The sequence below is a fragment of the Cornus florida genome, unplaced genomic scaffold (genome assembly GCF_030987335.1).
Source record: "Cornus florida cultivar Cherokee Brave unplaced genomic scaffold, ASM3098733v1 CherokeeBrave_3.0.0_Hap2_Chr09, whole genome shotgun sequence".
Taxonomy (NCBI): Eukaryota; Viridiplantae; Streptophyta; class Magnoliopsida; order Cornales; family Cornaceae; genus Cornus; species Cornus florida.
Window position 1 is genome coordinate 80789694 of NW_026775579.1, and position 16181 is coordinate 80805874.

General features: G+C 33.0%; 1 protein-coding gene across 2 annotated transcripts; it reads left to right on the forward strand.

Annotated features, from left to right (window-relative positions):
- Window positions 1-415: 415 nt before the first annotated feature.
- Window positions 416-10066, forward strand: LOC132274601 (protein-tyrosine-phosphatase PTP1). 2 transcript variants are annotated; one of them, XM_059775918.1, is made up of 9 exons: window positions 420-785; window positions 4854-4950; window positions 5042-5124; window positions 5252-5392; window positions 6706-6840; window positions 8178-8326; window positions 8408-8549; window positions 9259-9344; window positions 9511-10066. In XM_059775918.1, the coding sequence occupies exons 1-8, from the start codon at window positions 591-593 to the stop codon at window positions 9337-9339; spliced, it is 1023 nt and encodes a 340-aa protein (XP_059631901.1). In that variant the 5' UTR covers window positions 420-590; the 3' UTR covers window positions 9340-9344; window positions 9511-10066. The 2 variants fall into 2 exon arrangements, with proteins under 2 accessions (XP_059631902.1, XP_059631901.1); XM_059775919.1 differs by lacking the exon at window positions 9511-10066 and having other exon boundaries at window positions 416-785; window positions 8413-8549; window positions 9259-9347.
- Window positions 10067-16181: the final 6115 nt, after the last annotated feature.

Here is a 16181-nt window from a genome sequence, read left to right on the forward strand (position 1 = left end):
AACAAAAACACTAAAGTCCTAATTCTCAAATACTATTAACTAATATAAAAAATTCAAAACTACTTTATATCCAATTAATATTCAATAGTTCACTGTCAGTAAAAATAAAACGGGAATGAGTTATTTGCGGTAGCCAAAAAAAAAATATATATATATATGAATAATACTAATAAATCACAACCCTTTGACTTCAGATTACTTTCCAACTCCATGGAATTTGCCATTTGTTCAAATTTAAAAAAAAAAAAAAAAAAAAATTATTTTCATAACATTTTTCTTTTTCCCCTAAATTTAATTATCTTTTTGAAAGTTAAAACAAATAATAATCCAATCTTGCTACTACATTTATTTATTAATTACTACTATTTTGTTAATAATTAACCCTACCTAAAATGCGTAACAGCACCTTTTAACACTCGCGATACAGTCTTTGCTCACTGAATCTGATTCCTGTATCTCTCCGCCAATATGTACTACACATAGGCAGTGGAGGGGGAGAGCGATTTGTGAACCAAAAATTGAGAGCCAAACAAGACGTTAGAGCCACGGGGAACGTCATCTCCACTCGCACTCGTTCCCGGAGATCGGCGATGGCCACAGCCCGAAAACCTTTCACGGCCGGCTCATCTTCTTCTCCGGCCAACTCCGTCCATTTCGCCGCCGATTCGCCGCCGAGGCCATCTCTAACCCCCGATCAGTTTCGCCACTGCTCCGAATCTCTTAGTTTTTTCAAGGACAAGCTCCAGATGCCTGAAAAGATCCCCCAGGAGTTCCTTACCTTGCAGGTTTGCACCATATCCATCTCACTATACAAATGTATGTGTGAGTGTATAACGCTGTATTACTCTAACTGTGTTTATATAGATAAGTATTTACATAATTATGTATGTTTCAAGTATGATAAGTGTCGTGATTTGGGGAAATTTGTATCTTTGTTGTTTGGCTCTACCTGATTGAATCATCATTATTATTTTTTATTTTTATCATATAAGTTTTGCACCGTTGAATTGGTTAAAATTATAAGCTGAACTGAAATGGCAGAAGAACAGGACATACCAATTTTTTTTAAATAGATTAAGTTTAGGGTTCTGATGTGAGAGATTTAGATGAAGGAAGACTACAATTTTGACCACACACCATCTAGAAGGCCTGACAAATGGTAGTGAGTTGAACATAATCTGCTTATTAGTATTTTTCAACTTCTTACTGGGACATCATTTGATGGTATCAGTCTACTAAATTATTGCCCATTTGATTATCCTAAAGAGAAGAGGGCAAAAATGATCATAAAGGAATTATACATGAATGGTACGAGGGACAATACTAATAAGCTTTACATTTTTGGACCCGTGATTGCTTTGCACCTAATTGGGTTGATTGAATGGCAATACTTGATGTTATGTGATTGATGGCACCAAAATCTGATTCCAGGTCTCATCCACTTGTCCACTAACGGCTTTTTGATACAATTCATGTCGTTGCTTTTATCCTTTACGTGCTATGGTGTGTTTTTTTTTTTTTTTGTTTTTATGTGTTCCTTAATGAATTGCTATGGTTCCTTTACAACCTGTATTTTATTTTCACACATCAAATATCAGCACTGACTTTGTTGCATATGTTGCTATTCGGCATTGGACATTGTTGTGGATGCTGCTATGATTTTCCCATTCTATGTTCAGTCTAGATTTTTCCACCGTAAATCTATCCTCCCACTACCATGCTGTTGGTATTCAAGTTGTGGTGTTAAACATACGATTAGCTCCTTCCTTCATTAGAGAGAATAAGTTTCGGAAGTATAATCTGGAGCCATCATATATCTTGGATCATGAGTCGATCCTTATTAGAGATGATGTGATTTATGTGGAAAAGTCCATCCAGATTCTAGATTGAAAGGAATGAATGTTACAGTCCAATGCAGTACCATTTGTAAAAGTGTCTTGGCAGCATCATTCCTTAGAGAAGGTTACTTGGAGGAATGAAAATGAGATGAAATAGGAGTAACCACATTTTTAATTATAAATTATAATATAATGTACGTAAATTTAGATGACCAAATTTCTCTAAAGGGAGGATGATGTGTCGACCCAATATTGACTTGGAATATTTTAGGCCAAATGAACCAAGAATTGCTTCAATTCGTTTCATTTTGGATGCATTGTAATCAATAAATATGTGTCACCATTGAATATGAACCTTTGGGGAGTAAATTGTTGCTAGATATGCAAAACACTAGTGCCTTTCTGATTGCCGCACGACCACGCTACGGCTATTCGTTGTATATATTTACTTTTTTACTTTGGCAAGTGTTGGAGAAGTCACACACCCACATTGCCACTATGAGTTACTTAAACACATACATGAAAATGTGTATGTATATATGTACACACACACGTGTAGCTCTTGAAAATTTCCACTATTGTGCTCTTGTTCTGACACATTCTTAATCTTGATGCTTTGCTGATCCATTATATGAAGTCTAAGGCATGCAATTTGAATCTACAATGTGATCTGTAGATTGTCAGCCTTCTTTAGGGCCATCACTTGGTTGGATCATTTTATATATTTATATATTTAAGTATCTGTAATCTTTACATTTAAGGAATATAAAATGTGAACGGAAATGCTATAATGGGTATATTTATCAAATATTGTTTCTTGATTTGAGCAAGCATTGCCAGCTAGGGACTAGCTAGTTTTTGGAGCATCCATTGTTATTTGCTCTCTTTATTGTTTTTTTAGTTAAGTATTATTTGCTCTCTTATGGCCAAGGTAATGTTCAGCTTTGAAGCTTTTGTGTACTAATTAGGTTGCCTTTTTGTTCACTAGTTCATGTTAGTTTTAATAGTCATATTATATAGCGGTCAAATCTCTCTCTCTCTCAAGTCTCAACAAGAACTTTGACCTCTATTTTATGGTATAATCTACGAGTTCCCAGTTATTTCTTGTCCTGGACAGAGTTGTAGTTAGGATTTTTTTTTTTTTCTTTTGATAAGTAATATATCATAGACTTGCGCTCAACTGGGGAATGCATCCCAAAAACTACACAAGGGCCGTATAGGGCCCCTAAGCTCTCAACATATCCATAAAACCCACTGTCTTCCCTATTGATTTACAATTCATTACCCGAAGCCTAAAGAAAAAAGAGCTAAGAAAAAAGAACTTAAACACCAATAAGAGTCTCTTCACCATCGAAGGACCTTCTATTTCTCTCTCTCCACAATATCCAGCATACGCACAAAGGCGCCACCCTCCAAGCATCTCAGACTTAATCCCCCACCATACAACCTCTTCAAGCCTCGAGCAAGATCCATGTAGAGAGCAGCATGACCCAATAAACCCAAACAAACCCTAAACCATTGCCCAACTATTCCGAGCCACTGGACAATGGAGAAGAAGATGGTTCACTGACTCCTTGTCCAAACTAGGTTTGGTTGGCTGCATGAATCCTACATTACCACTTTGCCACTCCCGCTTTGCTCGAAGTTCGAACCATAACATATATTACACCATAAACTCATTGTGCTTTGGTTTGCTAACTAAATCCATGTTAATTTTGGTCTTTACTTTATCCTAGGTTTCCTGGTATTTCTCTCAAAAAGACAAATATTGCTCATTTCCACTTGTGGAATTATTTGTCTTTTTTGCACATGGACAAAGTATCTTTTCTGATTTTATTTCATTGAGCTACTATTGTGTTAGGAGTTCCATTTTTTATAGTTCATTCTTGTTTTCTGCCTTCATCCAAAATAGGTGTTTAAGCTACTCATTTAAGTACATGTCTTAATTACTCAACATTTTGTCCCATAAAGCATAGTTATTTTACCAAATCGTATTTCCGCCTTCATTTGCTCATGTCAATATGAAATGTTTATGGAGTCGTTTTCTCCATTATAAGATAGAAATGCACTTGAAAGTTCTGGAGGGAGGGAGATGAGATCATCACTGCTCATATTTTTTTCCCTTTCTTTTTGCTTCCCCTCCCCCTCTTCACGGTTCAATTTCACTCATTCATGTTCGTTTCTTGTAATGTCACTGTTGTTCACCTGCTAATTTATTATGTTTTGTTCAAGTCAAATTTTTTATGGAAAGGTACTTCTCCCATTCCATTTTCACTTTGCCTTTTCTTGATAACATATATCTGAATGTTGATTCTTATGATATTTTCCCAGTAAATTGAGTTACGAATTTCATTCAGTTCAGTTTACATTAATTTTGTAACTGCAACTCCTGCCCTTTGCAAAACCTTTCAAAAGCTTTATTTATCTCCATTTTTCCAAAACAAATGTTGCTATTTTCTTCATCTTTCGCGAGGAAACTTTTATTTTCTTTTATTAATACATCTAACGGATTCTGGCTCACCTTTTTTTTTTTCAAGTTTTTCACTGAAAATTTTGCTTCACCATTTTTCCCATTGTACAATGTTGGTCATATCAGTTCATAATTGTTGTTATTGTTTTTTAATATTTTTGGGATAGGTAAGCGGGTGAGATTTGGTAACCCTGCACAATACAAGGGGTATACCCCAGGGAATTATACAATATGTGGAACCCCCAATCCACCATATAAAAAGAAATTAAAAAGAATCCAATAACAATAAAGATTATACAAAGGAGTCCAATCCACCATCTTATACCACATAATAGTCATATCCCAAACACCACTATAACTACCTGCAAGTCCTTAGTTTTTGGTAGTTCTGCTCTTCTCGTTTTTGGTAGTTCTGCTCTTCTTCTTCTTCTTCTTCTGGAGATTAATTGCTATCGTGATACTCTCTGTCTGAACACTGTCTGCCTATTTTTTTTTTCCTGCCTAATTCTGATTACAGTACTAAGTGCTATTATCTTTAATTGCAGGCCAATAGGATAAGGTCATCGGACATGCATAGTAGATGCTTAGTGGCTCGTGACAGTGTCAATTACAGCAAAAACCGCTATACAGATGTCTTACCATGTATGCTAATCCAGTTCCTTTTTTCTTTGGAAATTTAAATTATTTAACTCGTGTGAATGGGGAGTAATTGTTTTGAACTCTTTGTTCTCAGTTGACAACAACAGGGTTGTTCTCAACCCGTGCAAGGATTACAGACCATCAGCAAGGGGATATATCAATGCAAGCTTCATTACGGTAGAAACTTCTATTCTTCACCTAAAATCACATGTACATGGCACTATACTTCACACTCCCTTAGTAGAGAATTTTGTGGTATCTGGAACCGTATATCCGGCTTGACCATTATTAACTTTGAATGTAGGCATCTTCTTCTGAAAGAATATCTCGGTTCATAGCCACGCAAGGTCCACTACCACACACCTATGAGGACTTCTGGGAGATGGTAATCCAGTATCGTTGCCCTGTTATAGTGATGCTTACTCGGTTGGTTGACAATTATAAGGTACTAAACTGTATAGAGTTCAATGTAAATTTGGTAATCATCAGAGTCATTTAATATCCATTCAATGTAAATTTGTCTTTTTGCTTGCTGTAGTCTTTCCTTTGCTTTCTGCTTCGCTATCATCGCCACCTGAAAGGAGATAAATAAGTCAGAAAATAAGCTACAGGAAGAAAAATGAATTTTTTACTGTTTCCATTATTGAACCACTTACTATTACTTAAATGTACATTACAAAAAATAGATAGAAGAAAACAATTTAATATTGTTTTCTCCTTTGCAAAAAGATCTTATGGTGCTTAAAGAGCACAGCTGATTCTTATATCCTCTACATTATATGCAACTTAGTCCAGACTTGTTATAATCTTAGTCACACAATTCGTCTAAAGAGGCCCCGCTGTCAAGCTCCGCACGCGAATTTGCGATTTGGGAGTAAATTTGTACAAAATCTGGCGAATTCAATTTTTGCAATTCGCGAATTTGTTTTCCTAATTCGCTATTTTCATACGAATTTACTTTATATAGCTAAATTTGTTAGAATCCCAGTGATATGGAACACTTATATTACCATATATGCATTTATTACTTGCACTATTACTCAATATATACATTAATTACTTAAACTTTAAGTGTGCCCCAGCTGTATGGCATTGCTATACTACCATATGTGTGTGTATATATATATATATATATATTAATTATACATGTTTGAAAATATACTACTAAAACACTTTCCAATTAGAGAATATTACAAATATATTATGCATCTATTAGTGAGAAAAGTTAACTTATTTATTATATATATCATTAATGGAATAAATAATCATGAATATATTTACATATGGATTTAAATAAATAAATAAAATATAAAATACATATTTCATGACTTGATATAATTTTATTTAAACCTAATATACAGAAGCTCTCAAGACGCTCCCGCATTCAAAAAATTTAGACTTTGCTTTCGCGCTCTGGCTTTCGCTCCCGCTCTCTGTTATTTTGGTTATAATCATTAACAACGTGTAGAATTTGACATTGAAGGCAAGCTTTAACTCTATTATTTCTCATGCTTATAACTTGTCATATGGAGTTAATAATTTGTATTGTGGTGACTTGTGCACTATTTAGATGTTATGTGGAAATTAGATATATATTTTCCTTTATTGTTCATTAATTATTTCTCTTTAAAATCATTTGATTTTTCTCTTTTGAGTTATTAACTTCTTCTTTTTAAAATTTTTTTTTTTTATACTTTTTCTTATCTCATCCCAATTTTTTTTCCCTGGAATTTTCTTCCACTAAAAATTCACATGCAGACGGTGAAATGTGGAGATTATTTTCAGGCAGAGGATGGCCCTAGAGAATTTGGTAATATATGTATTGTCACTAAATGGATACGAACAACTGACACTTCATTAGTGTTGCGCCATTTGGAGGTAAATTACAAGGAGGTAAGGCAATTTTTTGATAAATGATATGCTGTACAAATGCCAAATATGATTTAAGAGCTGTCATACCATACTGAAATTGAAAGTATTGTGGATAACTATGGACCATATGATCAATATAGTTTATTCCTTCAACATGAAATCAATGTTTAAATCAGTTATAGTTACTTACCCAAAGGGTTTAAAAGATTTCCTATAGAACCGAAAAAAATATTTGGCCAAGCTTAAGATGGACTCGCTTGCTATAAGTAGGAGAAACATTTGAACTCTGTGATGAATGATACCTGAAGAAAGGATCATGCCTCTATTTTTCTCGTACTGCATGTTTAGGTATTGCAACGTGACAGGTATGGAATGGGTTTCCCATATCCCGATCCTATCTAGAGTAAAGTGAGACCACCTTGTCCTCGACCTATACCCCTAAGGGTTCTTTATGTTATCCCACCCTAATCTCCAAATAAATATTCTCAATCTCATCAGCATATTATCCACAAAGCATGGGCCAATGATCAGAAAATAGAATGAGAAATCAAAATGATATCTAGTGTTATCAAAGGCCCAAGATGCACTAAAGCACTAGAGGTCCTTTGGAGCCTAGGCGCAAGGCGAGGTGTGCGCTTGAGTGAAGCAAAGCACAATTGAAAAATTAAATTACTATTAATGCATATTCATATTCCATATAAAAAGCACAAATGTTGTCAAAGATGCACCTGGCACACAATAGGCGCAAGTGTTTCGCCCATATGAGCCTGGAGCCTAGGCACACTATTCACATTCCATATAAAAAGCGCAAATGTTGTCAAAGGTGCACCTAGGCACACAACAGGCGCAAGTGTTGTGCCCGTATGAGCCTGGAGCCTAGGCGAGCACCTAGGCGTGCCTTTAACAACACTGATGACATCCAACCAAATTGATATAGATCAAAGAAATACAAATACATGGCTCGAATGAATCAGGAGCTTTTTCTCAGCAAACCAATTTACAAAGCAACAAGATAACAAAACCAAAAGTTAAATTGGACAAATAAAAAGCTGCGTGTGTGCGTGAGATGGGGAGGGAGGGATGGTGCTTTATTTATTTATTTATTTTTTATTTCTAGCGTTTATGGTTGCCACTGTTGCCATTTATTTATTTTTGGGATTTTCAGTGTCATTCTGTCCTTATTGTTCATGCAGATATTTATTGCTAGTTGCAAGATCTTCTTACCATCGCTGGGACTAAAAATTTGCTGCTTGTTGAATTCTTGGGATATTTGTTGAATATTATAAGTGAAAATCGGATGTTGCTCCTATATAATAATGGGAAAGGATTGGATAAATCTTTGTTTATTTTTGTTGCAGTCAGAAGAGCCACCCTTACCTGTTTTGCATATTCAATATCCCGAATGGCCTGATCATGGAGTTCCCAGGGACACCTGTGCTGTTCGTGAAATATTGAGAAGAGTATATAGCGTACCGCCAAGCCTAGGTCCAATAGTGGTGCACTGCAGGTTCAGTTTAATTTTATCTTATAAGTAAAATGGCCTAATTGATGTTCAGGAAGTCCTGAGACATTTTTAATATTTATGCAGTGCAGGTATTGGGAGAACTGGAACGTATTGCGCAATTCAGAATACAATCCAAAGAGTCCTAATGGGAGATATGTCTGCTTTAGATCTTGTTAATACTGTAACCTTGTTTAGGTCGCAGCGAGTTGGAATGATTCAGACATTGGTATATTTCCATCTTACTTTGGTGCTTTACATATCACTTCTTGTTCTATAGTAGGCTTTTAACTTGTGACCTCCTATTTTAACAAGCTGACAATTAGCCTGCTTTGTTTGCTTAGTGACAATGTGTAGAGTAGAATTAATGGGTGATAAGGTTTTAAATATTTTAGGCAAGTACCAAATATTCATTGTTAAAAGTGATTGTTATTGCAAGTGGGCCACAATTCGCTCTATCAAGGAGACATCTTTCCTTATTTTACAGGCGATCATGTCTTCTCTGACACATAATCAATGTATCCACAGTAGTATTTCCTAATATTAAATTAGTTGTGCTAATGAATGTTTGCTATTTTTAAAACTTTTTTATCCTTGAAAATCAATTTTCTGCATCAGAGGTATGTATATTTAAGTAAACCTTTGTTTCAAATCTTTAGCTAATGGAATTTTATGACAACTATTCCAACCCCATACAGTTGCAAGCTCCGTATTTAGTTCCTTTGACTTCTTGGCAATCAAATGCATGTTCGGAATCCATCTTACTGTTGCAGTGGTAGGACATCTATTCTGATAAAGTAGGACAGAGAGTTCATTTCCAATGAACTACGATGACACAATCATTTTGCTGCTGGCATTCTCATCCTCTTTTTTTCTTCTTCTTTTTTCTTTTGTTTCTTTTCATCTGCTTACTTTCTACATTACTCACCGTTCTTTAGGATCAATTTATTTTCTGCCATGATGCCATTGTCGATGAACTTGAAGACCTCATCTCAGATTCCGACAGTCAAAGGAGCTAATAATGGTATCTCCTCCATTGCTTCTGTAGAGTCACTCTCATTCTGATGATTTTACAAGGACCATTCAGTGGTGGTCTATAATCCCTTTGTAGTGGATATACATTTTTTAATTTTTATCTTTTACAATGATTCTGTAGGATGCAGTTGTTAATCCGACTCTTGTTTCTGCAGCTAGATCAGCGGCTCTATTTATATGATTCAAGCTATAGCTGCATAGTAAAATCAAAGATCAGCCATCTATTTCATCAAAGTTGGGAAGTTTCTGCATGGTTACCCATCAGGTTTGTGCTGTCCTTTACCCGCCAAGTTTGATACGTCATTGTCTAGGCTAATGAAGAATGCAGTTGAACAAGTGGATTACTTGGTGTTTTTGAATCCGTTTTTCGTCCAGTTATCTTTGACACGGGCGAACAGATTATGGCATCTCTTTCATGTTGTATTAGACCCCCTAAAATTGTTTTAAAAGAAGCTGAACAAAATTCTAGACACATTAGGCACCTATTGCTGATTCTTCAATTATGAACATTTTAATGACAAATTTAACTGTATAACACCAAAAATTTATTGTCTGCCTGAATTATTTTTATGGCCCACATGGGTCCACTCTCCGACTAATCCTGGATTCAGGTTTGACACGTTTGAGACAGCTGTACCCTTATTGATGTTGTATCTGTGTTGAATTCATTGGTCGACTATTTTTTATTAAGCTTCCACCACATTTGGGACCTGAGTAAGAGTCAGGGTTACTTTCCTTTTCATCATGAACTGGTCCTATGAATTTGGGGGGTGACTAGTTGGTATCAATAAGGGATCTTTGGAATTCCAAGGAACCTCTCATCGCTCAAAATGGGATTATGTGCAGTGAGAAGACAGATTTAGCACATCCCAACTGTTCATCTGATAGGAACTTCGGTATTTGCACGAGTGCTACTTCTCATTTTCTTTGGAATTTTTACAAGAAAATTCTAATGTATGTGTTATGTTTGCTGTAAAAGTGAAATGTGCTTGAAATTGATAAGAGGACTGTTTTCACTCCAATGCCCTAATGTGCTTGGTTTGCAACTCTGAAAACAGTTTTCTATTTTGAGAAAACACACACAGAAAACTGTTAAAAAATATGTGCTTGGTTCAGCTTTCTGAGAACTGTTTTCAGGGAATTGTCTTTTATAGTTCTCTGAAAACAGTTTTCTATTCTCTGAATTCTTGAGAACTATTTTAAGAGTTACAAACCAAGCATGCCTGGAATTATGGAAATTGTTTTCTATTTTCATAGTGACAAGAAACTGAAAACTGCAAAATAGTTCTGCTTGGATCTGTTTTATAAAAAGAGTTTTTTGGAAACTGAGTTAATAGAGTTGAGGTTCTCATAGAACAACAATTTGTTGTTTTCAAAGTTTTGGGAAACATTGAGATGCAAAATTGGAAAACCCGGAGAACTGAACGCTGCTTAAAAAGTACGGGCAACAACTACGTAAACCCTCATTTATAACATTGTCCAAATATTTCTCTGAGCAGCCTCTCTAGCTCTCTCTTTCTTCAACAGTAATAGTTTTCTCACATCAGATTTCCAACCCTCATAGATCTATCTCATTGTCTTCTTCTCTAATGTTGTAGGGCTCAAGATCCATTGGATTTTTCATTCATGATTGACTGGATCTCTCTCTCAGCTCACGTAAAGCTATTAATCTCTTTTTATGTGACTCTTTTCAGATAAAGCTATATATCTCTTTCACAATTTCATCAATCGATTTGTTGGGAATCTTTGTTATTTTTCAAGTCCATGGGTTTTCTTTCATTGTCTAACACGTCCAGTTTGTGTTGAGGTTTAATATCTTTGATTTGGTGGGATGGATTTGGTTTTGGAGGAGAGTTGTTATGGATTTGGTTATGCTATAAATTTGCTTGAATATTAGGGTTTCCTTCGGTTGAGATTTGGTTGATTTTCCTGGATTTGTCCTCTTTTCTTTTTCTTTTTTTTTTTCCCCTACTTTTCGTAATTCCTTGTTTCTCTTTATCTTTGGCTAGCAATCTGATAAAACTTGTGTTAATAGTAACAACCATTATTCCCAGTTTGTTAGCATGGGAAATAATGGTATAAAGGATCATATTCGTGTAGGTTTTTATTTTTTATTTTTTAAATTATTGAATTGTTCCATTGAAAGGGGGATAGCTTTTGTTTTTTTATTAACACAGATGTTGTCACTTGCATCTTCCACTGGAGTGTCTACTCTTGCTGTGATTATGGTATATATGGAGATGATCTCTCAATTATGGAATGAATGTTCCTTAAAGCAGCTTAGATTAATAATTATTGCATAGTAAATTTAGAAGAAAAAAATATATTGTATTAGTAGTTAACATCTCAAATAATAATAATCATATAAAGTAATGTGCAATTTTTTTATTCATAAAGCTATTTTCACTATATACAACTAAACAGATTTATGAGTTTTTGTTCTTCGAAAATTGTTTTGTAATTTTTCCAACCAAACAGATTATCAATTTGAAAAAATTGAAAACAGTTTTTTGTTCTGATTCTTTAAAAACTGTTCTTGAAAATTGTTTTTGCAGTTACAATTCAAGGCAGGCCTAATTTTCACAAGATTGTCTGGGTTTAGTTTAAAAATAACAATCGAGTATGATTCAGCCCGACAACGAACTTTAAGAACGTTCATTGAACCGTGTAAAAGATAAGATTTTTATTTATTTATTACTGTATTACTTTTTAAATTCTTATTTCATTTTTCAAGATTTGAACGTTTGACTTTGATGGGCCTAGGTTCCTGCAGCTCTAAAATCTCCCACCCTTTACTGACATACAGTTCAGATTCTATATTTTTAAGTAAGGGATCTTCCATGATTTGTGGAAAGCTTGAAAAACACAAGAGTCCTATTTTTTTCCGACGAATAAAAATTTATTATTTCACCATATGTAGTTATTTATGTATCAAGTATAACGAGTTTTATTTTAAAATAAATTTAAAAGCTATAATTCTCTTTTTAGATTTAATCTTAATAATCGTTGTTGAGAATTAAAGTTTTAATCATCATTTATATCAAATTGTATATGTATTATATATATAACATTTCTTTAAGAATTATTGAGATATTTAAATTGCATCTCCTATATATAATTAAATTATGTATTTCTAGTTATATATAAAAGATTGTGTCTTTTATCATTAATATTCATTCATTAATTTGATAGACATTTATTCAATATTATAATGATCAAAATTAATAAAAAATTGTAAAGAATTGAAAAATTGTAAAACATTAGAAACAGTTTTTTTATCCTGATTCTTTAAAAACTGTTTCTACAGTTGCAATTCAAACAAGGCTTAATTTCCGCAAGTTTATCTGGGTTTAGTTTAAAAATAACAATCGAGTATATGATTCAGCCATAACACGAACTTTAAGAACGTCCATTGAACTGTGTAAAGATAAGATTTTTATTCGTTCATTTATTTATTACTATTATATATTTTTTTATTTCTTATTTCTTATTTCTTATTTCATTTTTCAAAATTAGAACGTTTGACTTTCATGTTTAGGTTCCTGCAGCTCTAAATCTCTCACCCTTTTACTAACATACAGTTGAGATTCTATATTTTTACGTAAGGGATCTTCCACGATTTGTGGAAAGGTTGGAAAACACAAGAGTCCTATTTTTTCCGATAAATAAAAAAATTATTATTTCAGTGGCTAATTTATGTATCAAATATAATGGGATTCATTTTAAAAATTTTAAAATTTGAAAAGTTATAATTCATTTTTTTAGTTTCATCTTAATATAATATCTTTGTAGGGGATTAAAGTTTCAATAACCATCTATATCAAATTATATATGTGTTATATATATACATCACATTGTATTTCTCTAAGAATTGTTGAGATATTTAAGATTGCATTTCCTATATATAATTAAATTGTGTATCTATAAAAGATTGTGTCTTTGATTATTAATATTCATCTGTTAATTTGATAGGCATTTGTTTATTGCTATAATGATCAAAACTAATGAAAATTTGAAAAACATTACAGTCTTATTCTATATTTTGTACAAATAAAATTCATATAAAAGAAGATGATAAGGCTATGAAAAACTGAAAAAATAAGGGTCCGTTTGGATGGCGATAACGTTATATGTTATGGTTTGGTACGATATGAAAACAACTGTTTTGGTATTGGTATGTTTTTAGTAGAAATCGGATCCATGTTTGGTAACGATTGTTTTGTTTTTAATAATTGTATATCAGAAACATGATAACGCGTTTGGTATTGTCATGCGTTTTAAGAAATTCAAAAACAAAATACGTTTGAGAATAGTGTTTTGTTATTAAAAATTCTGAATCAATAACAGAATACCTGTTTGGTAAAGACTGTTTTGTTTTGTTTTGAAAAATTATATATATGAATACAATTATAAGTTTATATGTAAAATAGTCCATTTTTCTTTATGATTTGAAATAATTTATGGAAAAAAAAAAAAAAAAAAATCTGCATTAGAGTTGGGAAATTTTTTTTTTGTTAAATTTACAAGTATAATGGCAACCAAACTACTTTGTAATAATGAATAAATCTGCATAAACATGATTAATGGCAACCAAATTACAAATCTAACTTTGTAATAATCTTTTAATGAGAGTAGATCTTTGCACTCCATTTATCTTTTTCTTTTGGCTTGCATTCCATTTAACTTTGTTTTGTTTCATATATATATATATATATATATATATATATATATATATATATTCATGAAGAATGTGAGAGAGAGAGAGATCCTTGTAGTTAAAACTAACAAGAAAGAAAGCCAAAACGTTAATCGTCTTGAATTGGTCAGAGTTGAAATTTGGTGAACATTGAAGCTTGTAAATAGTTTTACTTCACTTAGATTAGTTTGAAATTTTGCAGTGGAGGTCCTTCAAATTGGTAATATTTTTTTTTGTTTAGTCATAAGACCATTTCCCCTTTTGTTGAGTATTTATTTTGATAACGGACTTGTGAATATTTCATACAATATCCAACCATAAGCAGAATTGATAAATATGAATAAAGATTAAAAGTAAGCAATCAAGGAAGATCCCTCTTACAAGACTGAACGACATTCACATATATACTTCCACGTATAGTTTTGCTTTATACATCACAATCTTAAGAACTTGAGTGTTGCATCATTCACATATATACTTCCACATATAAGAAGCTAGACATTCCTTTAAAATATTTGAAAGTACACACACACTTTATTACACTTACAAAAAATATACACATAATTGGAGATCACTAATATTCATTCCATAAAATGTACACCCACTTTTTTATACTTGCATAGGCCTCCATTTGATTAACTTAGAGATCACTAGCTTTCTGGAGTTGCAGCAACTAGAGAATGCTTCCTATCAATCCCGCTGGTGCCACTGCCTACAACTTACTGCCATGTCCTTCAATGTAGTAGCAAAAAATGAATTTGAATGTAAAACAAGACATTACCTATAGTAGCAAAATATAAAGCAGAGTTAAATTAAATTTTTATTATTTTTTTTAAAAAAAATCCGGCATGACTTCCCCTTAAAAATGGACATTTCCAAAATTTCAAAACACAATAAACCCAAGGGACACCGCCCACAAAATTAATTCAATAAGGGACACCGCCCACAAAATTCATTTAACAAGGGACACCGCCCACAAAATTATTTCAATAAGGGACACCGCCCACAAAATTCATTTAATAAGGGACACCGCCCACAAAATTATTTCAATAAGGGACACCGCCCACAAAATTCAACTAACAAGGGACACCGTCCACAAATTTAATTCAAGCAAGATATATCTAACCTTCTTTCAGGCTAAGCTGCAAATTTGGAGTGTAAATGACCTCATGCAAAACAAAACACATGAAGAACATTAGAGAAAAACAAAATAACACACGGTAGGAATGAAATAATTAGAAGTAGTAAATAAGATATATCTAACCTTTTTTCAGGCTAAACTGCAAATTTGGAGTGTAAATGACCTCATGCAAAACAAACCACATGAACAACATTAGATAAAAACAAAATAACACACGGTAGGAATGAAATAATCAGAAGTAGTAAACAAATATATCTAACCTTTTTTCAGGCTTAGTTGTAAATTTAAAGTGTAAATGACCTCATGCAAAACCAAACACATGAATAACATTAGAGAAAAACAAAATAACACACGGTAGGAATGAAATAATTAGAAGTAGTAAATAAGATATATCTAACCTTTTTTCAGGCTTAGTTGTAAATTTAAAGTGTAAATGACCTCATGCAAAACAAAAGACATGAACAACATTAGAGAAAAACAAAATAACACCCGGTAGGAATGAAATAATTAGAAGTAGTAAATAAGATATATCTAACCTTTTTTCAGGCTTAGTTGTAAATTTAAAGTGTAAATGACCTCATGCAAAACAAAAGACATGAACAACATTAGAGAAAAACAAAATAACACCCGGTAGGAATGAAATAATTAGAAGTAGTAAATAAGATATATCTAACCTTTTTTCAGGCTTAGTTGTAAATTTAAAGTGTAAATGACCTCATGCAAAACAAAAGACATGAACAACATTAGAGAAAAACAAAATAACACCCGGTAGGAATGAAATAATTAGAAGTAGTAAATAAGATATATCTAACCTTTTTTCAAGCTTAGTTGTAAATTTAAAGTGTAAATGACCTCATGCAAAACAAAAGACATGAACAACATTAGAGAAAAACAAAATAACACACGGTAGGAATGAAATAATTAGAAGTAGTAAACAAGATATATCTAACCTTTTTTTTTCTCTAATGTCGCAAATAGAGTGTAAATGA